Raw genomic sequence first — 20,277 nt, forward strand, 5'->3', positions numbered from 1 at the left:
AATTGCAACCTAATCTAGAGTAGCAAATAGAGAGCTATGATCTGAGAGTGCTCGCGAGTATGCTCCTGACATCGACGTGATTCGCATAGTGATGCACCAAGTGATAGTCGTCATGAACTCTCTGTAGCACCTGTTCAATGAAAATAAATTTTAGAAATATTGAAGCATTTAAAATGTAAATTAATCCCTGTTAATTAGTTCGAGAGTAGGTTAGAAAATAATTTATTTCTTACCGATAAGACGGATGCTAAAGCATCATCATCGTCCACGCCCGTATGAAGTGGCGAATCTCCCGCCGCCATGTATTTACGCCAAGTGTCAGGAAAATAGGCGTATCTGCACAAATTAAATTGTCAACAATTTCAATAATGAATAAAAAATATTATTCAAATAATTAAAGAAATATTACTTTATTTATATGTACCTCTGAATGAGAATGAGATTCCATTGATTATGCGGCCAAACTCTGACAGTATCATCCAAAATCAGCACGCTGGACTCATAAGCAGTCACTTGATCTAAATTTTTAATCAATAGACCGTGATCATCTATGCTGGCATCCTCTCTGGAGATGATCCTGTCGAAGAATAAGGTGCCAGTGGGATCAAGTAACTTGGCCATCGCAGCCGCATATCGCTGAGTCCCCATAGTGACGATGTGCAGATCAAATAATTCTCTCGCCTACAATTAAAAACAAAAGAAATGATTAATTCATAATCTGTATAACATGTGATAGATGAATGCAAGCCATATTAAAAAATAAGCAATTCTCTATTTAAATTATAGAAAAGACAGATGCAATTATAACTATCATTATTAAAAATTAATATAGTACATGAATAATGGTCATAGGAGAATAAACTGAATAAGTCGTTACTGGTTTGTCAAAAAAAAAAAAAATGATATTTGCTATAAATGACCTACAAAGATTCATACGTCATTAACTAAACTCACTTAAATTTATGTCTAAATGGAATCGTGTGGCTTGATCAAACTCCCCACCCTCCCATGCATGGTAGTAATTATATTAATATCATCCCCTTAATGTGGATGAATTAATGTTGATTTTATTGCCATCTTACTTTCTTTTAATCTTCATTTTTTAAAAATAAAAAACATCCTTATCTGTTGTTATTATAGTTATTTTCAGAAGTTAAGTATCTTTATCAGCCAGTAACAATATCCTTATATTAATATTTTTATTAAAAAAAACTGTAGAAGTTACCCTATGGAGGAATTCTCTGATTCCGGGTCTGAGTTTCGTCCAACATCGAAGACTATCGACGTAGAAAAGATCACAATCATCCTTCTCTTGCTGCATCGTCAGTTTTCTCCTCAGAAGTCGTTTATCGGCCGAAGCCACTCGATCAAACTGAACCATCAAATGAATTTGTTAGCATTTAATATAATTATTTTGACAAAATCAACAAATTAACAAATAAATACAGTGCAAGTAGTGTAGATAGATTACCTCGATCGAGTTTAAGAGAGTGAGATCTAAATCCAAAACCAAGGACAGTTTAGGCGTAGAGATCGGCAATTCTACTCTCTGCCTTTTGGCAGTGCTGTCGTCTCCGGCGGACTCATCGTCGATGCGCTTGCGTCTGTTTCCTTTGGTCTCATGCGACCCACCCAGGACTCCATGGTCGACCCCATGAACAGAGGGTGGTTTTGCATCCAACGCAAGCATCATCACAATTAATCAGGTAACGACGGGGGAGGAGAAATTGGAAGTGGAGGGAAAGTGGAAGAGGAGAACAAACAAGGGTTTGAAAATGAAGTGGCGCAAAACAACGGCGCCTGATTTAATTAATATAAGAACTAACAAGGGTTTGATTGATACCTGTAGGCAGTAGCAGAGTGATCTTGAAGGCCGGCTGGATGGACCAACTCAGCCCAGCCCAGCCCAGCCCAGCCCAGAACGGGGCAGTTGAATGGCTTTATATTTATTTGTTGTCTCTTTGACATACATATTATAATCTATGCTCTTAATTGATCTGCCCAGATTATTTGAGAGGGCTTAGTGTATCCCATAGGGGTCAATGATGAAGGCAACTTACCTTACACTTGTCACCAGAGTCTCCAATAATCGAACTATTGGGCCATCTAAAGGTAAAAGATTTCTTACGACTTAACTCTAAAAAAATGAAAATACTTGATATGTCTGTATAAGAAAAATGATTTAATTGTTTGTCACATATCTCTGGTGAGTTTTATCCACTTCAGTATATAAGGAGGGAGGAAATTACTTCTCCTCTATTCTTTCATGACCAATGACTACTTGTGGATGACTTTCGGATGCAATATCTCAGGCACTCAACCTTATCACATACAACCTCATTGGAAACATAATTGAATTGGACCTACAAACATCGTGGATTGTAAAATTTAGCAAATGCTTTTATACGTGATTGGTTATAATGGCTTGAAATCTTCTTGTGACGACTAAACCACCACTCTTCCACAAATCGAGTATTCTACGTCAAGGTGGTACTTAGATTTTGATCTTTTTGTGATCCTTAGGTGGTACTTAGATTTTGATCTTTTTGTGATCCTTTGCTCATTAATTTACTTGCACCGACATTAATACAATGGTAAACATTCTTACATAATTAAAAGGAGTATGGCAGCCGCATTAAAAATTTTTATAGGTGTTTTATCTTGTGACATATCACTAAATATAATTTATTTTTTAGGGACTTATAAATAGGGGCATGAAGGGGAGGCTAATTAGTATAATGATAAAATTATTATCGTGTGACTTAAAGATTACGAGTTCGAATTTCAAAAATAACCTTTTGTAAAGTAGGATAAAACTATGTACAATAAATCCTTTTTCAGAACCCCTGCATTAACAACACTTCGCGCACCAAGTCGTGGGAATGTCTTATATGTCAAGTTGAGAAGTTTATAGGGATTATGGAGGGCACATAGACCTTTCCAAACCATTTTCCTAAAGGGATAATAACATGTCATGCTATGTTTTAGGAGTCTTAAATTTATAGTGTCAAAGGGAAACATTAGGTTGGTATGAGATATACTGTCTACTATAAATTTATTTATTGCACATCATGAATTTATGATTAATTTATTTTATCTTTGCTTCAATTATTTGGTGTTTTAAAAGTGCTTAATATATTTCAAAATGTTTCAAATGTATAGAATTTAAATTCTTTACCTACTTAGTTTGTATAGTTTCATCTCACGTATTATTATACTCCACCATATGGACCCACATCCGACGTATCCATAAGATATCAATTTATGTCTTCACACTTGTTGAAAATGTGTCCCATCAAAGAAGAGATTCTACGTGCACGCTCAAGCTGAGCATATTTTTCAAAATTTTCCTTGAAAAGATTTATCAGTAAAATATCCCTGACACAGTACCTTAATAAGCCGAGTATATTTCTAAAATGATAGTAGAAATCTCCATCGTACGATTTTCTAGTTGTTCATATTCGGTGCCGACGACACTAACTCCCAAAAGGATGTCGATCGATAACAGAGTATACTGCTAGGCCTAGCGGACTAACCCTCTCGACCGGGAATTCGTTGTTCCTGTGTACCGTCCGCTCGGTCGAAATTCCATTATGCTTGTGTTATATTTGTTCGACCGGAATCCCTATGCCTGCGTCGTGTCCGATCGGGCAGAGCTCCACTATGCCAACGTCGGCTTGACTTCTGCATATCTTTTCCTCTAGCGTCCAACTCTTTTGAGCTTCGATCGTTTGTCACCTCTCCGTGTCAAAGGCGGGGTCAGACCGAAACCTTCTTCTCCCGGTCGGGACATGCTTGTCCGACCGGTCGATGTTATCTGAGCGTTGGCTTGATCGCCCGCCCGACCAATGATATCTAAGCGTTGACCGTCTTGACTTTAATCTCTACCATGACAACTATTCTTCGTATGGTGGGCTTCTTTGTATCAATGAATTTAACTTATTTATTTAATATTTATATGTTTTAATAGTTATAGTTTTGTAGTTGTTAGATCATCTCCAACCCACATTACCAAATTTGGTATAATTTTCATACTAAAATGATGCAATTTCAACACCAAACACTATTTCAACTCAACACATCCACACCCTATCACAAAAAAAAAGAATATTCTTTAGAATATTCTATTATTCTTATTAATTTTTTTATATGATAATTATTATATTTAAAATTAATACTTCTTAACATATGATATTCTTAACATATGATATTTTAAAAGTTTGTATTAGCAATATTTTAATTTAATGTCATTACTATCTTTATTTTGTGTGTCAATCTAATGGGTAATGTATTTTATATTTATGCATATAATTTTTTTTAATATTTTATTGTATTATGTTTATGAAATTAGTGATAATTTATGAAATTAGTGATAATTTATAAATGTAATTATAATTAAGATATATTAAATAAAATTAAAATAATAATTTTAATAAATTAAATATTTACAAATATACATAATAAAATTTAAATATGCTATTAAATACACTTAATTTAAATTTATAATAAATAATAATTACATTTAATTATACTATAAATAAAAATAAAGAAAATAATAATTATTAATTAATTACATTTGATTTTATAATAATATTATACAATTTTTTTAAAAAAATCTCTCCATCACCATATTTGGGTGAGATTTGATGTATGGGTTGGAACAATTTGATGTTAAATTTACATCAAATTTAATGTTTTGATGATAGATTGAAGATGCCCTAAATATGTATAGCAATTATAAATTTATAGTTATTATAATTAAATTACGGTCAACATTATAGTGGAAAGGTAAATCAATCACTCTGTAAAAATTATTACAATCGGCAAAATTAGTCGGGTTGATGTCTAACTACGTAGGACTGACTATTTGGAAATGATGATTTAGAATAAAATTGAAAAATATAAAATTAAAAATTATTATTAATACCTTTCGTTTTAAAAAATAGGCTAGAGTATCTCGCCTCTATTACAATAGATATAGATAAATAGTTATTACAACTTGAATACTATTATCAACACTAATAATATTATATTATAACCGTTCCAGTTTATAATTACTACACTATAAATATTTTATTTCTCGTCAATAATGATCATATTATATTATTATAATATAGGTATTTGGACAATAAAAACTAAAAAGGTGCCTTTTCTTTTTAATGATTTAATGGCTCCTCATTTTATTCTACTATTTTAATCAACAGACCCCCTTTATCACTATTTAATCGCATGGCATTTACCCATCGACCTGCAATATTATTTCTATTATTATCTCATGGCTAAATCTCTCATTAAATCTTAAATCTGTCGGTAGTATTATAGTATTATAATTACTGTAGTTTTATAACGACTACTGTATTATAGTAGTTATAATTCTACATCTACTACAAATATATACTTAACATGCTTAAAAATAATATTTGTATTGTTGTAGTTAAAAAACTACAACGCGGATTGAATCCTATTTATCTATTATTGATATTATAATAATTATACTTTTATAATTTTTATAATAGGGATTCAATTTATTTATTTAACATTTATATATTATATTAGTTACAGTTTCATGATTATTATAATATGTATAGTAATTATAGGTTTGTAATTACTACAACGTTAACTATAAATAATAAATAAAAAAGACATGTTTTTTTTTTATAATTCTAATAAAAAAGGCGCTTTTTATTTATTTTTTGCTCTATTTAGAATATAGTAAATTCAAATGGGAACTCAAGGTAGGCGGGGTAGCGCATGATTCCATGAGGTGTCCCATGCTTACTCGTCTCGTCCCGCATTCATTTTTTCTTTTTTCTGCCCGTTCGGCGGAGTGGGACGACGGTAATCCCGCGCGCGGATGTCGCCTCCCTCTCCGCCCTCCCCCTCTTCTCCTTTTACCTTCATCCATCGTCATCATCATCATCCTCGCATTGCTCCACGTTTCCTTCCCTCAAGCCATCTCCAGCCCTCCTGCTACTGGTCGACCATCCCATGGAGGAGAGGAAGGAGGAGGACGCCACCGGCGACCGGGTGGCCCGTCCCTCTCCTAGAAAAGGTATCTCCTTCAGCCAGCCCCTCAGCCGCGACGTCGTCCTCTCCAGCGCTGCTCGCCGCAATGCCATCCGCAAGCAGAGCCTCGACAGTGGCGATCCAACCACCCGCCGCCCCTCCTTCCCCGCCGATGACCACGCGCCTTCTTCCTCCTGCCACGTCAACCCCCACCGCCACTCCTCCTCCCTCGAGGAAGCTCGGTTTCCCCACCTCTCAACCTCCGCCCAATGCCTACCCGCCACCCTTGGTGGATCCTTCGGTAACCCCTTCTCCCTCGACCACCAACGCGCTGGCTCCGAAGGCGACGAAACCCTAACCCTAGATCGCGCCATGGTCGAGTTCGGAGGCGCCGCCCCCGGCGCGGTGCCCGAGTTGATGGGCAGCGGCGGCGGCGGCGGCATATTCCGCGTGCCGATCCGCGCCGCCGTGCACCCCGGACGCCCTCCGGCACTCGAGGTGCGCCCGCACCCTCTGCGCGAAACCCAGGCCGGGTCCTTCCTCCGCACCATTGCCTGCGCCGGGTCGCAGCTCTGGGCCGGCCAGGAGTCCGGCCTACGGGTGTGGAACCTCAAGGAGGTTTTCGAGAACTGGGAGCCCGGCGTCATGGTAAGGAAAGGCGATGAGAAGAGCGCGCCATTTAACGAGTCGTGCCGCGCGTCGCCGACGCTGTGCTTGGCGGTCGATGCTGCTAATGGCTTGATCTGGAGCGGTCACAAGGATGGAAAGATCAGGTCTTGGAATATGGAATTACCCATCACTGCCGATGCAGCTTCGGATGATCGTGGCTCTTCTTCGTCCTCTGCGGGCAGTAGTAGTGGTTATGGTGGTTGCCCTCCATTCAGAGAACGTCTTTCATGGCAGGCACACCATCGATCTCCAGTTCTATCCATGGTTATCACATCTTATGGTACTTTCCTTCCATCCCACGTTAATTTGTCCTGCTTTCATTTGGTTAAAAAGGATCAAATGCGTCCGTGCTCAATACAGAAAAAGATATGTAAATGTAAAGTTGTAGAAAGGTTATTTTTCGTTTCTCCTAAAATTTAAATCAATTATAATCATAAACATAACTAAATTTAATTCAATATAATTTATAAAATTATAAGCGTGTATCTTTTTTTAGTCAATAACTCTAATTTTGCTCATGCTGCCCACATAGAGCGATTTTTCAAAGCTTGCTTCCAAGAGATATAACTTTCTGAGCTAATAGCCATGTATTAATTGGTGTTATTCACTCTTGGAGTCATTAGAATTACATTGATGATTCCCCACTATTCTAAATGCTTCATCCTCCAAAATGGTTCGTGTTGGAATACTACTTCTCTTCATTGATTTTACTGAAATTGATACCTGAATGTTTTTGGGAGCTCTCATTAAGTAACATATTATATGTTTTTTTTCAACTCTAGGTGAAATATGGTCAGGTTCTGAGGGTGGAGTTATAAAGGTATGGCCATGGGATGCCATTGAGAAGGCCCTTTCTCTTATTGTAGCAGAACGACATATGGCTACTTTACTAATTGAGAGGTCTTACATTGATCTAAGGAGCAAGTTTACTGTGAATGGTGTTTGCACCTTACCTGCTGTTGATGTAAAATATATGGAATCAGACAATTGTAGGTCTAAAGTGTGGAGTGCTGGTAGTCTAACCTTTGTATTGTGGTAAGCTAACTAACTCCTATCAATTGCTTCATGATTAATTTACCAGCTTCCCTTGTTAATTCCAATGGTAATTGTTTGCCTTGCAGGGATTCCCGTTCAAGGGATCTATTGAAAGTGTTTGGTATTGATGGACAGGTAGAGACTAGGCTTGATCTACCATCTCTGCAAGATCAGAATGTGGAAGATGGAATAAAGACAAAATCTGTTTCATCAAAGAAGGAGAAGTCACAGGGCTCAGTTAGCTTTTTCCAACGTTCTCGTAATGCCTTGATAGGTGCAGCTGATGCTGTTCGCAGAGTTGCTGTTAAAGGAACACTTATTATGGAAGATCAGCCAAGAACAGAAGCCATAGCTGTATCAATGGATGGAATGATTTGGACTGGATGCACAAATGGTTCGGTAGTCCAGTGGGATGGAAATGGCAACAGGTTGCAAGAATATCAGCGTCACTCTTCTTCTGTTAAGTCAATTTGTACATATGGACCAAGGGTGTGGGTGGGTTATGTCAGCGGCAAAGTTCAAGTTCTAGATCTTGATGGGAATCTGCTTGGAGACTGGATTGCACATAGCAGTGCAGTCATAAAAATGGTGATAGGAGGTTCACATATGTATTCATTGGCACATCAAGGTGGCATCCGTGGGTGGAATATCAGATGTCCTGGACCTCTTGATGATTTATTGCGAACAGAGTTGGCAAATAAGGAGCAGTCTTACATGAAATTGGAAAATATTAAGATCTTGGTTGGAACTTGGAATGTTGGTCAAGGAAGAGCATCTCCTAATTCACTTATTTCCTGGATTGGTAGTGCAGCATCAGAGGTTGGATTAGTTGTTGTTGGATTGCAAGAGGTGGAAATGGGGGCTGGATTCCTTGCAATGGCTGCTGCTAAAGAGACTGTAAGATATTTATCCCTGTATTTTCTATTTTTTCTCACAGAATCCACGTTTTTTTGAGTCTGATCTATTCCTTCCTTACAATATTAAATGCAAAGGGAAGGTAGAATATTTTTCCATCAGTTTTGACTATGCAAGATTTTTACCTTTTTCTACCTTGCATAATTATTGTGTTTGAATGTAATGGCGAAATCAATCTCTTTCCTATTTGCTTAATCTTTTGAATAGTTGGTCATCCAATCAAATTTAAACAAATTGTCCGCTGTTAATTCTGCTAGTGACAGTAATAAACTGAAGGGTTAGTTCATGGTTTGAGCCAGATCACTCAGTTTGCTCATCCACAAAAGATGGGGAGTGTTGAGAATATAAAGCAAATATTGAATATTTTCTAACATCTTAAAGGTAGATCCTCTACCTTAGCGACTCCTTAGTGCCGACCCCACGGATATGGAGGGAGGTACATGGAGGTACACATGTCATAGGCGCATGGTGAGGTAAACCCCAGGTTGTCAGTTCCTGAGAATCGATCCCTAGCCATTACGCCAGAGATGACATGCGCCCACCGTCTGCGCTATGCCCTGGGGGCTATTTTCTAACATCTTAAAGCTTTTGGGACAGGTTGTCAACCAATCTAACCTATCATATCCATCCTAGAATAACATTTGAGCAAATTTCTATCGTTAGAGATGCTTTCTACTGTAAACAACAAAATAGTAATCACCACTTGCAATTCATCACTTAATAGTATTTATTTAATTGTGTAGTAATCACCATAGCCGATCCCACCTAGTGGGATAAGGCTTGGTTGTTGTTGTGTAGCAATCACCACTATTAAACTGTATTCAATGCTTCTGTTAAGTGAAAAAAAAAAAGGTTTGCTTCACTGTCATTGTGTAATATTATTTGTTAGAACTATTCTCTTTTCTAATAACTTGAGCATTTGGGTTAAGTAAGATCAGAGTAGGAGATTGTGTTGAATCTTGCTATCTATAGACATATATTTATATTTAAGTCAACATACTTGTTGGGCTCGAGTCAATTGTCCAGTCTTTCCTCACAATGAATATCAGCAAAACAGTTAACAACTCAGATCTTTCAAGTTAAATGATTTGCCCAATATCTTTATTCATATATGCGTGAATTTAGAATATAGATTATTGAACTAATTAAGGATATATATAAGAGGTGTTAGCATAACATATATTGAATTAATTAAGGATATATATGAGGATGTAATGACCAAAGTAAAGACCTCAGGTAGAGTTACTGAAGTATTTCTAATAAAGATAGGGTTATATCAAAGATCAGCTTAAGTCCCTATCTTTTTACACTAATTATGGATGAACTCACTACATACATTCAAGATACAATATTGTGGTGTATGCTGTTTGCAGATGATCTTGTTTTGGTAGATGAAACAAGTGAAGGAATAAATGCTAAGTTAGAATCTTAGCGGGAAACACTAGAAGGGAAAGTTTTAGGCTTAGTAGAATAAAGATAGAATATATGAAATTTAAGTTTAGCAATATTAGACATAATAAGATAATTGTTAAGATAGGAGATGATGAGTTGCCCGGAACCGAGAGCTTTAAATATTTGGGATCATTTTTGCAAAACAATGGAGTAATTAAGAGAGATGTCTTACATAGAATACAAGCAGGATGGTTGAAATGGAGAAGAGTGTCAGGTGTTTTATATGATTGTAAATTACCTCTAAAACTTAAAGGAAAGTTCTACAAAACCGTAGTTAGACCTACTATATTCTATGAAGTTGAATGTTAGGCTATGATTCAAGCACATGACTAGAAGATGATAGTTGCAGAGATGAAGATGTTAAGGTGGATGTGTGGACATACGAGGATGAACATAATAAGAAATGAGAGTATTAGAGAAAAAGTCGGAATTGCATCTATTGAGGGAAAACTCCGAGAGACAAGTTTAAGATGGTACGGGCATGTACTTAGACGACCAATAAATGCTCTACACATATCAAACGAGGAAGAGGAAGACCAAAAAGGACTTGGTTAGCAACAATAAAACAAGATAAAATTTAAATATAGATGATGATATAGTAGAAGATAGAGCTCATGGCATAAAAGGATTTATATAGTCGACTCCACCTAATGGGATAATGTTTGGTTGTTGTTGTATATATGCGTAAATTTGCACAGCAGGCACACGTTATGACTCCAATATGGTGACTAGCTATCAAGCAAATTGCTAGACCTTAACTAGATTCTTGGATCAATTGGGGAAGCACTTGTTAGCATTTTGTGTTGTTTTTTAGTTCCATTAGTCCTTTGTTAGATTACATGTGCTAATATACATGTATAAAAGAATAGTAGACTTAAGCTTATGCAATAAAACATGAATTTGTACAGGTTGTAGATTCTTAGACATGGATGCTATTTTGGAAAGTATCTTATTGTAAAATATTTTCCTTGTTTTAAGCTGTAGAAGAACTATGTAACTCAGCAGTCAGCATACTCTTGTCCATATCAACTCGTTTATAAGTTGGATGAAATTTTGGAGAATCACTCCTGGCAATATATTTCTATAAAGTTCAGTCCCTTTTAGTTAATGACCTTGTGTACAGAGAAAGCAATCATATTTCTATTTTGTTTCTGTGTCTATCTGGTGTGAAATAATTATGATCTTCTGTAACAATATTAGCTGTTTAGATATGTGCTTAGTTATTTATGCTGCAGAGATGCTTTCACTCGTCATGCCACTTGGTAATGATTTGTAGTAGTGATAGCTGTAAATATAAGGCAAACACTACTGTAAAATCCTACGAATGAAGGACCTTCTGTTAAGTTTATAAGTTCAACTCGGGTGCCGAGAGTTATTTCTGCTAACTTTTCTGAATGTGTGTCTAATTTCCAAGGACATATTTTCAATCTTGTGAATATAACTTCTAGACTGATGATACTGTCTCTAAATTTGTGACTGCTCTAATGATCTTAGGTAGGACTTGAGGGGAGTGCTAATGGGCAATGGTGGTTGAATGCAATTGGCAAGACCTTAGATGAAGGATCATCTTTTCAACGTGTTGGCTCTAGGCAATTAGCAGGGTTACTCATTGCTGCATGGTATGCACTCCATCAATAATTTTATGCTACTTAGGAATTCTTTAATTTGATATGTTCAAATTCAATTATGTAAAATGAGACATTTTGTTTGTACTAGTGAATCCATTGATCTCTTTTTATAATATTCTAGGGCTAGGAAGTGCCTTAAGCAATATATTGGTGATGTTGATGCCGCGGCTGTACCTTGTGGATTTGGGCGTGCTATTGGTAACAAGGTTATGCACTGAACGCTTCTTTTACAATGTAATTTCTTTTTAGTAAACTCAATGTAGATAAAAAGCATTATATACAGGCAGATTGTGTATGTTGGGAGATGAATACATTAGGTGTCTAATGTATGAACTAGTTTTCGTAATTATAACCCCTAGTGACTTATTTAAAATAAGATAAGAGAACATGACAAAGACACGAGCTAACTATGTCTGCCATTTCTTTTTACTCAGTACACTCTAAAGTCATGCAACTCATTATGACCTTTGTACAGAACTTTACCTGAGAAAGGATCCATATTGAGTGTTGGTTAGTTGTTCCATGGGATATGTTGAACTTCTAAAAATTGTTTGCTTTCTCTAAAACTAGATAAATTAAGTTACAGATGAAAATTAGAACAGTGTGTTGAATAGATTTTCAGAAATTGGATTCCTTTCTTAAAAGGAACCTGCACAGTTCAAGATGGTGCTGGAATTCACAAAGTACTTAATATAACTATGGTCTTCAGGGAAATTGATTTTGAAGGGAGATCAACAGAATTGCCAAATTTTCTTCAGATACATGGAAAAGCCTTAGCTCGAGTGCAAAAGCTTCTGTTAAGTAGTTTTTGATTGGACAATAACTGTTTTTCTAAAGTTATTCCAGGATGAACATTATATTAGTTGTCATTCCAGCATTTCTGATTTTATTGCTTTAAGAAGGATGACATAACTAATGTGGTTATGAATTTGTATTTGCATTTATTATTCATTAGGTGGTAAATGTAAATAATCATTTGTTGTTTGTGCTGATTTAGTTCAGTAAATGAATTTTATTGATATACTTATAAGTATTCTTGTATTATAGACTGCTTATGCACCCTTACACCATATGTTTTTATTTTGCATCCAAACATTGTGTATGTGCACCATAGGATGACCCACAGTGTATGACCTGCATAATCTTTTCTAAACCTTGAAGTTATACATTCCACTGTAAGATTTAGAAAGTTGAGCTATTCCATTATCTACTCACAAATCTTAAAATACAAAAGAAATATAGGAATAGTTTCCATTTATGCATTGAAACTTTGTAATAAATCATCTTCTTCATACCACTTTTTTTATTTCTTAAAGAAGCTACCTTTTCATATTGGTTTCATTGAACTTTTACAATAAATTTCAGATGATCAAATTGCAACCTAATTTATAAGATCGGTGTATTTACTTGATCAATACTTGTTTTAATTTGAAAGACATGCATATCAAATCCATTCTCCATTCTATGTTTTGACAATGAATTCATGATCTTTACCAACTTGGTAGCTGACACCATAAATTCAATCCAAATAGTTTAAACAAGCTTGAACCTAAAAGGATGATAAGAGTAATTTCATTTACAAAGTTGTATTATTTGTATTCATTTTGTCATGTTGTTAATCAAATATATTGTGCAACTATGTTGGAAAAGGTTGTAGAGATAGATATAATGAGATATCTCATAGTTTACTATATCCTGATTCAGTGCTTTTATGAATCTCATTTGATCTTTTCATCATCATTGGATACAACTGGTTTCTGATTACTGTTTTATGCTTTAGCCAAATGAAAGAAAAGTGGGTCATGGTCTAAAAATTACATACAGGGTGCTGTAGGTTTGAGGATGAGGGTCTATGATCGGTCCATATGTTTTGTGAATTGCCATTTTGCTGCTCATCTGGAAGCTGTGAGCAGGAGAAATGCTGACTTTAATCATGTTTATCGAACCTTGTCTTTCAGTCGGCCAACCACAGGGGCTCATGGAGCTTCAGGTTTTGGTACTCTTACCTCTACGGACATAGTGGAGATAACCTGTTAGCATGGATATTAAATGTACAATCTTTTTAGCTCCAATGTAATAATTTTCTATTTCGTTTGTTTTGCAGCTGGCCCTACATCTGTCCAACTGCGTGGAGTGAATGTATGTAGTTATTTGACTATTTCAAGAGCAGTTGTCTTGAACAACCTTTTCTTTAGAGTTCGATCTAGTTGCTTTTTGATAGAACCTCTTGTTATGACTGGTAGGCTGTGGGATCTCAATCTGATGATGGCAAACCTGAATTGTCTGAAGCTGATATGGTGGTTTTTCTTGGTGACTTCAATTACCGGCTTCATAGCATCACTTATGATGAAGCTAGAGACATGGTTTCTCAAAGGTGCTTTGATTGGCTTAGAGACAAGGATCAGCTACGAGCAGAAATGAAGGCAGGCAGAGTTTTCCAAGGAATGCGTGAAGGGCAAATAAAATTTCCCCCGACATACAAGTTTGAAAGGAACCAAGCAGGTTTATCAGGTATACATTTGTCAAAGCTAATTTTGCAAACTTTTTGCTAAGATTTTGAAGCTTATGATTAGTTTGTCTTTGTTATACTTCATAGTTTCTTAGCCATGTACTATTATTTATTCGTTACTACTGATTGAAAATGATACTGCTGTTCAAATGTCTCTACAACGTTTTTACAATGTTACTGAAGCTACCGTGTCATAACATTTTTAAGGATATGATTCCGGTGAGAAGAAGCGTATTCCTGCTTGGTGTGACAGGATATTGTACCGTGATAGCCGTTCACTTTCAGTAGCTGAATGCTCTTCAGAGTGTCCGGTAGTTTCATCAATAGCCATGTAAGAATTTTTTTTTAAGTAATTTTTCTGGAATGAAAGCAATATGTTTCAACTGATGTATTTGTTTGTTTATGTACTAGGTACGAAGCATGTATGGATGTCACTGAAAGTGATCACAAGCCTGTGATGTGCATATTCTGTGTGGAAATTTCACATTCTGATGAGTTGATAAGGAGGCAAGAGCATGGTCAGATAATTGCATCAAATGACAAAATAAGATCCTTTATCGAAGAATCTTGTGCTGTTCCAGAAATTACTGTTAGCACAAATAACATTGTCATACAAAACCAAGAAACTTCCTTTTTTGGTATCTCAAACAAGTGTAACAAATACAAAGCTGTTTTCAAAATCATTTGTGAAGGGCAATCCAAGGCAGGAGCTGAAAATTCATCAGAACTCTGTGCAAGGTGTTCCTTTGGCTTTCCTTTCTGGCTCGAGGTATATTTTCTGACATTATGGTTCAATAATCCTTGGTGGAGTTTCTAGTTAAGAAAGATACATTTTCATATCATGCTGTCTATGTTTATGTATATTCTCACAAGGTAGTCTCAATCACTACTAGATATATAGCAGCAATTGCTTGATTCCTAATGTTTTGATTCCTAGATATATAGCAGCAATTGCTTGATTCCTAATGTTTTGATTCCTAGATATATAGCAGCAATCTATATTATGCATTTCATTTATTTATATTGCATAACCTAAATGTCTTGATTCCTGGAAACTAGGGCCTGAGTAATTTCCTTATGTATGCAAGTCTAGCACAATGTAAGTTTTACAATGCTGTCATATCGTGTTTTATTTGTGGCATTTCAGAATCAATTTAAATGTTGCATGAAGCATTAGCTGCATTATCATTATTTCTCATTTTTCATTTATATTTAGGTTCAACCAGCAGTCGGCATAATCAAACCCGGACAGACAATCGAAGTTTCAGTTCGTCATGGTGAATTCTTCCATAAGGAAGAGTTTCTTGATGGAGTACCTCAGACTTACTGGCGTGAAGATACCAGGGATGAAGAGGTGGTATTGCTAGTTATCATCACGGGCACTGGTTCAACCGAGAGCACAAGCCAACGGATCTCTGTACGGCATCATTTCTCCTCTGTCGAAGTCGATCAAAATGTTCCCTCCAGAAGATTTCAATCAATCCGTCAGCAAGGATCTGATGAAGAAGATCCTACAAGTTCCTCAGATGTAGCTCCCGAATTTAGCAACACAAGAAGCCCATGAGGTTGCACATCGAAACCATAAATGCATGCTACATGAAACAGAAACTCTAATCAGGTCTTTGCAGATATATTTGTAAATGTAATTTGTTAGTAGTTTTTTTTTGTATTCTTTCCCTTTTGTTTGTTGGAATTTACAGATAGTATTATGACATTTAGCTCTATGAATTAGGTTAAGCCTTAGCTTATTCTTCCCCATTCATGCTAATCATGCTCTCATCCGGATATTTGCAATTCCAATATGTTATGTTTGATGCTTGCCGAATATTATTCTTAATAATCTGTATAAAAAATAAAAAAATAATAATAATTCATTTTAGCTCCACCGCTGTTCTGAACCAGAAGCAGCGGCCTCCCGGCCCGTACACGTGTGCTTCCCCCGCTGGACGGGTGATCAAACTACCGTCCAAATCAGCGGCTCGAGCCCACAGGAAGCCACGCATGGTTCGGTCACGAGGACGATAAGGCCGGGCGGTCCGCGAGTGCGGTTCAGGTCGGGTCCCGACAAAATCCAGGCCACGTGATGGCGCCCATGCCCACCTTGAGACGCGGCACACCGCTCGACTCTCTCCCACTCCACGTGTCCAATCTCCACCGTCCCCTTCTCTCTTTATAAACACTCCCTTCCCTATTCCATCGCCACGAACCCTGCCCTTCCTCTTGCCGTTAATTTCATGACTATGCCTCTCGTACTCCTCTTCCTCCTCCTCCAATCCCTTCTCCTCTCGGCCTTTCGCGTCTCCGCCGTCGGCGGCAGCCGTATGGTCGGCGGCCGCACCGACGTCGGCGACGTGGAGACCAACAAGGAGGTGCAGGAGCTCGGCCTCTTCTCCGTCCACGAGTACAACCTCCGCGTCGTCCTCAGAAACCACGGCGACGGCCGCCGCCCCCTCGTGTTCTCCCGCGTGGTGGCGGCGCAGCGACAGGTGGTGTCCGGCATCAAGTACTTCCTCCGCGTGGAGGCCGGCGAGGAGGGGCGACGACGAAGAGGGTTGCGGACGTTCGACGCCGTGGTGGTCGTCAAGCGATGGCTCGGCTCCCGCACGCTCCTCTCCTTCAGCACCGGCGACGACACCGGTGTAGGGGTATCGACGCGTAATTTAACGAATAATTAAGGTGTTTAATTCCTGTATTAGGCGATAAGCTAAGAGGGTTTATATAGAATAAGTAAGGATGGATGGCTTTTTGCGAGCTAGCTATTATCTTATAAATCGGCGCGTCAGTTTTTGCCCTCCAGAACATGGTTTAAGCTAAATATTTAAATTTATTCATATTAATTTTAAGAATTATTTAAATTTATTTATTTAATTAAAATGGTATATATTGAATAAACAAAAATAATTTTTTCGAATATCAAATTTCCTCATGAATATTTAATTTATTTACCATCTTATTAATAAAAAAATGAAAGTCTAAATCTTGAGATATAAAATCCTGACTTAAATATAATTATAAATTCTAATCCATGTTCCGCACCATGTCATCACATGTCATGATCCAAATGAAATTTAGGAGTAACTCCGACTCTAATCATGTATCTATTTTCTCGTTATTCAACTGTTTAAATTAGTAGTCATATGTGATTTATTTCTTTTATATTATTTGGAGATGAATTGACAAAAATGTTAGGTGAGCGAATTGTCTTTACCATTATGATTCAAAAGAAATTTATTTCCACGGATATTCAGTTGATTAGATGGGGATAGACTTATTAAATGGATAAGAGATCAATTTCTTCCGGTGCATATTTTTAGGAGAAAAATTCCTCCTATCTCTTAATTAATTTAGTAGTTGGCTATAAGTTGATCGGATTTAATTTTTATATAATTTGAGAACCGCGTTTGACACAATATGATAATCATGTTTTTGCTATAATGATTCAAAAGAAATTTATTTTGGACCTGATACAATTGATATTTATATGGATATAATTTTACTTTTTACTCTAACAATCTAACTGTACCCGGGGATCGCTAAAAGGAAAACTTCATTTGTGTTTTTTACTCCAGCGATCCAATGGGAATCTCAAACACAATCAACTCCCAAATGAACAAATTTATATCACCATTATATTGCAAATTCATGTGATAATAGAAACAAAAGAAACCTATCTCTAATAATCCACATGGAATGGGCTCCGCCAACCAAAACAAGCAGCCAAACGCCAATAATTCACCAAGGACCCCACCTTTCACCTCTATTTCATTTTATAAAGCAATTTTTAAATCCTCCTCAAAATTTAGCTCCTATTTTAAATTTCTCCCTAAAATTTTAACATTATTAAAACACCCCTCATATTTTTTTATTTCATTTTAAAATGTCTTTTCTCCTTGGTAGCGTTTACCAACAAGTCTCTTGTAGCACATCAAGCTTTCAACCTTCTTTCCGATGGTCTGGACACGGTGAAACAAAATTAAAATTATGTATATAAGAGGCATTTTGATAATATTAAATTTGTAGGTGTTATCTTTAAAAAAATAGCTACGCTTTAGGGGGCATATGAAATTTTCCTATAGGGTTAAAATAGTAGTCTACTCGATTATCACAATCGAACTATTCTAAGAAGGATGACATTGAAATTAACAAGCAAGAGAAAGAAACCTCCATTGCCTGTCTCTCTCCTACGCACACTCTCGCAGAGCGTCAGTGCGCAAGCCGCCTCCTTCTGATGTCGAATACTTTGCTGCTTATCTTAAAAATGCGATTTTGATCGCCTCCAACCAAGTCGTACAACTCCGTCGCCCCTTCTCGTGCTCTATCAGAACTACTGCTACTCTCTGTAGCTTTTCTTCAACCTTGTTCGTCTGATGCTGGTAGGTTTAGGAGCTTTTCCGTGCTGTTGATCGTCAAAGTTCGCATCTTGAAGATGGGCGCGTGTTCTTCGGTCGATAGAGATGCCGATCCCTGCATCAGATACCGCCTAGCCGTGAGCTACAAGGGGAGAAGGATCTCCGTTTCATGGCCGGCAAAGGAGAAGCCTTTGGACGGGGAAAAGCCAGTCGGCGGATATGGTCCGGAGGTCCCGGCTCATGGTATGCTCTTTTAGGGCATTTCAATGTTTTTTGTTATGCTCCTGTGTTTAACTGCAACTGCGAAAGATTTGGTTTTCTTCATAGTTCACTGAGGGGATAATCCAATTTTAGAGTGGATTATGGATGAGGAACTAGGGTTTCAGTAAGCAAAGATTAAGAGTATTGTAGATTTATATGTAGAAATTGAATCTGTTTCTACTGTATTTGAATGATTTTGTCTATCATCTACTTCTTGAGACCATCAAACCTAAGGGCATAGTTAAGCTCAAGATTGGTCATAGGAAGAGCTTGAGATATTGTCTGTAGAACATTTTTGATAAGGATCTATACATTAGTTACTGCAATTTTGTTTTTTGTTATTTGGCTGGCTGTGTGAACTGCATTACAAACATTTATTTGCATATTTTTCAAGTAGAACTTCATGTTCATGTTCATGTCCTCGAAAGATTTGAACAGGTATTGTGAATTTGGAGCTTCTCGAGTAGAACTTTAATTCATAAACTGGATGCGTTTCTGTTTCTAACTTTTCTTCCCGCGAAAGAGAACTTTCAGCATACTTGCATACATTTATCGACCACCCATTTGATGTTAAACACAATTGCTATCAGATAAACTCTGTTATCAATTTGTTCTTAACTATTTATCCAGTTTGTTTAGGGAGTATTATGATCATTTATGCAATTCTATAGGCTCAACTTGTTTTTCTGTGCTTTCGGTGCTGTGAGTGCAGTTGTCAAAGATGAAGTCTTCTTTGACTCATGCGCATGGCTCGATTCAGATTGTGAAGATTTCTTTAGTGTAAATGGAGGTATGACCTATTCTCGAACCTATAGAATGCTGTAAATTTTCATTTACTAATTCATTTTCTTGGATGTAGAATTCACCCCTCAAGGTAGTACACCAATTCATCAATTAAGTGTACCAATGACTCCTAGGGAGTTTCCAGACTCAAAGTCTGAACCATCTCCAACTGGGAGAAAGAAACTTGGTGAACTTTTCCGAGAAACCTCACAAGTAGAGTCGGAAGACGGTGTGCCAAATGCCCATAACACAGTGGTTGTTAAGAAATTGGATTGCGACACAGCCGCCACAAGACAACTTCAGGGATCATCGACTGGAGCTCTGTACCTATCCGAGAACACTTTGTTCAATAGTAAGGAGGCAACGCCGAATAAAGACTCTAAAATTAGGAAAGACAAAATATGGAAGACGCAGCAGTGTTGTTTGCCAAGCTTGCATACTTTTGGCATTGATGACCGAAGATCGAAGATAAACTCTGGACCCTGCATTGCCTGAAAATGTTGTTTCGAAAATTCTGAGCGATCCAAATGATAAGCTTATGTAACTAGAGGAAACTTCTTGGATCCTTAAGCTTGTACTTTATGTAAAACATAATCTTAGGTCAAATGAATTCCTCCGGGAAGTAAGTTATGCGATGAATATGATAAACTAGTAATTATCTTCCTGCTTA

At 37.0% G+C, this 20,277-nt stretch overlaps 4 protein-coding genes across 5 annotated transcripts; 3 read left to right on the top strand and 1 right to left on the bottom strand.

Moving 5' to 3' along the window:
• Nucleotides 1–34: 34 nt before the first annotated feature.
• LOC122044066 (RNA polymerase II C-terminal domain phosphatase-like 3) lies at nt 35–1,690 on the bottom strand. Its single transcript, XM_042604610.1, has 5 exons — nt 1,472–1,690; nt 1,226–1,372; nt 425–681; nt 234–336; nt 35–130 (listed from the first exon to the last, which is right to left on the bottom strand). Exons 1-5 carry the CDS (start codon nt 1,688–1,690, stop codon nt 35–37), a joined length of 822 nt encoding a protein of 273 aa, XP_042460544.1.
• A 4,107-nt stretch (nt 1,691–5,797) lies between these two features.
• Nucleotides 5,798–15,834, top strand: LOC122042491 (type I inositol polyphosphate 5-phosphatase 13-like). Its single transcript, XM_042602642.1, has 11 exons — nt 5,798–6,955; nt 7,458–7,710; nt 7,797–8,607; nt 11,572–11,696; nt 11,827–11,911; nt 13,530–13,695; nt 13,810–13,844; nt 13,949–14,216; nt 14,422–14,545; nt 14,626–14,983; nt 15,431–15,834. The coding sequence occupies exons 1-11, from the start codon at nt 5,989–5,991 to the stop codon at nt 15,776–15,778; spliced, it is 3,540 nt and encodes a 1,179-aa protein (XP_042458576.1). The 5' UTR covers nt 5,798–5,988; the 3' UTR covers nt 15,779–15,834.
• Nucleotides 15,835–16,426: 592 nt separating this feature from the next.
• Nucleotides 16,427–17,003, top strand: LOC122040103 (cysteine proteinase inhibitor 4-like). The gene has a single exon (XM_042599463.1). It carries the CDS (start codon nt 16,449–16,451, stop codon nt 16,887–16,889), a length of 441 nt encoding a protein of 146 aa, XP_042455397.1. The 5' UTR covers nt 16,427–16,448; the 3' UTR covers nt 16,890–17,003.
• A 1,333-nt stretch (nt 17,004–18,336) lies between these two features.
• Nucleotides 18,337–20,277, top strand: LOC122042492 (uncharacterized protein At3g27210-like). 2 transcript variants are annotated; one of them, XM_042602643.1, is made up of 4 exons: nt 18,337–18,498; nt 18,592–18,806; nt 19,537–19,614; nt 19,684–20,277. In XM_042602643.1, exons 2-4 carry the CDS (start codon nt 18,641–18,643, stop codon nt 20,100–20,102), a joined length of 663 nt encoding a protein of 220 aa, XP_042458577.1. In that variant the 5' UTR covers nt 18,337–18,498; nt 18,592–18,640; the 3' UTR covers nt 20,103–20,277. The 2 variants fall into 2 exon arrangements, with proteins under 2 accessions (XP_042458577.1, XP_042458578.1); XM_042602644.1 differs by having other exon boundaries at nt 18,341–18,501.

Source organism: Zingiber officinale, chromosome 2A (assembly GCF_018446385.1).
Source record: "Zingiber officinale cultivar Zhangliang chromosome 2A, Zo_v1.1, whole genome shotgun sequence".
NCBI lineage: Eukaryota > Viridiplantae > Streptophyta > Magnoliopsida > Zingiberales > Zingiberaceae > Zingiber > Zingiber officinale.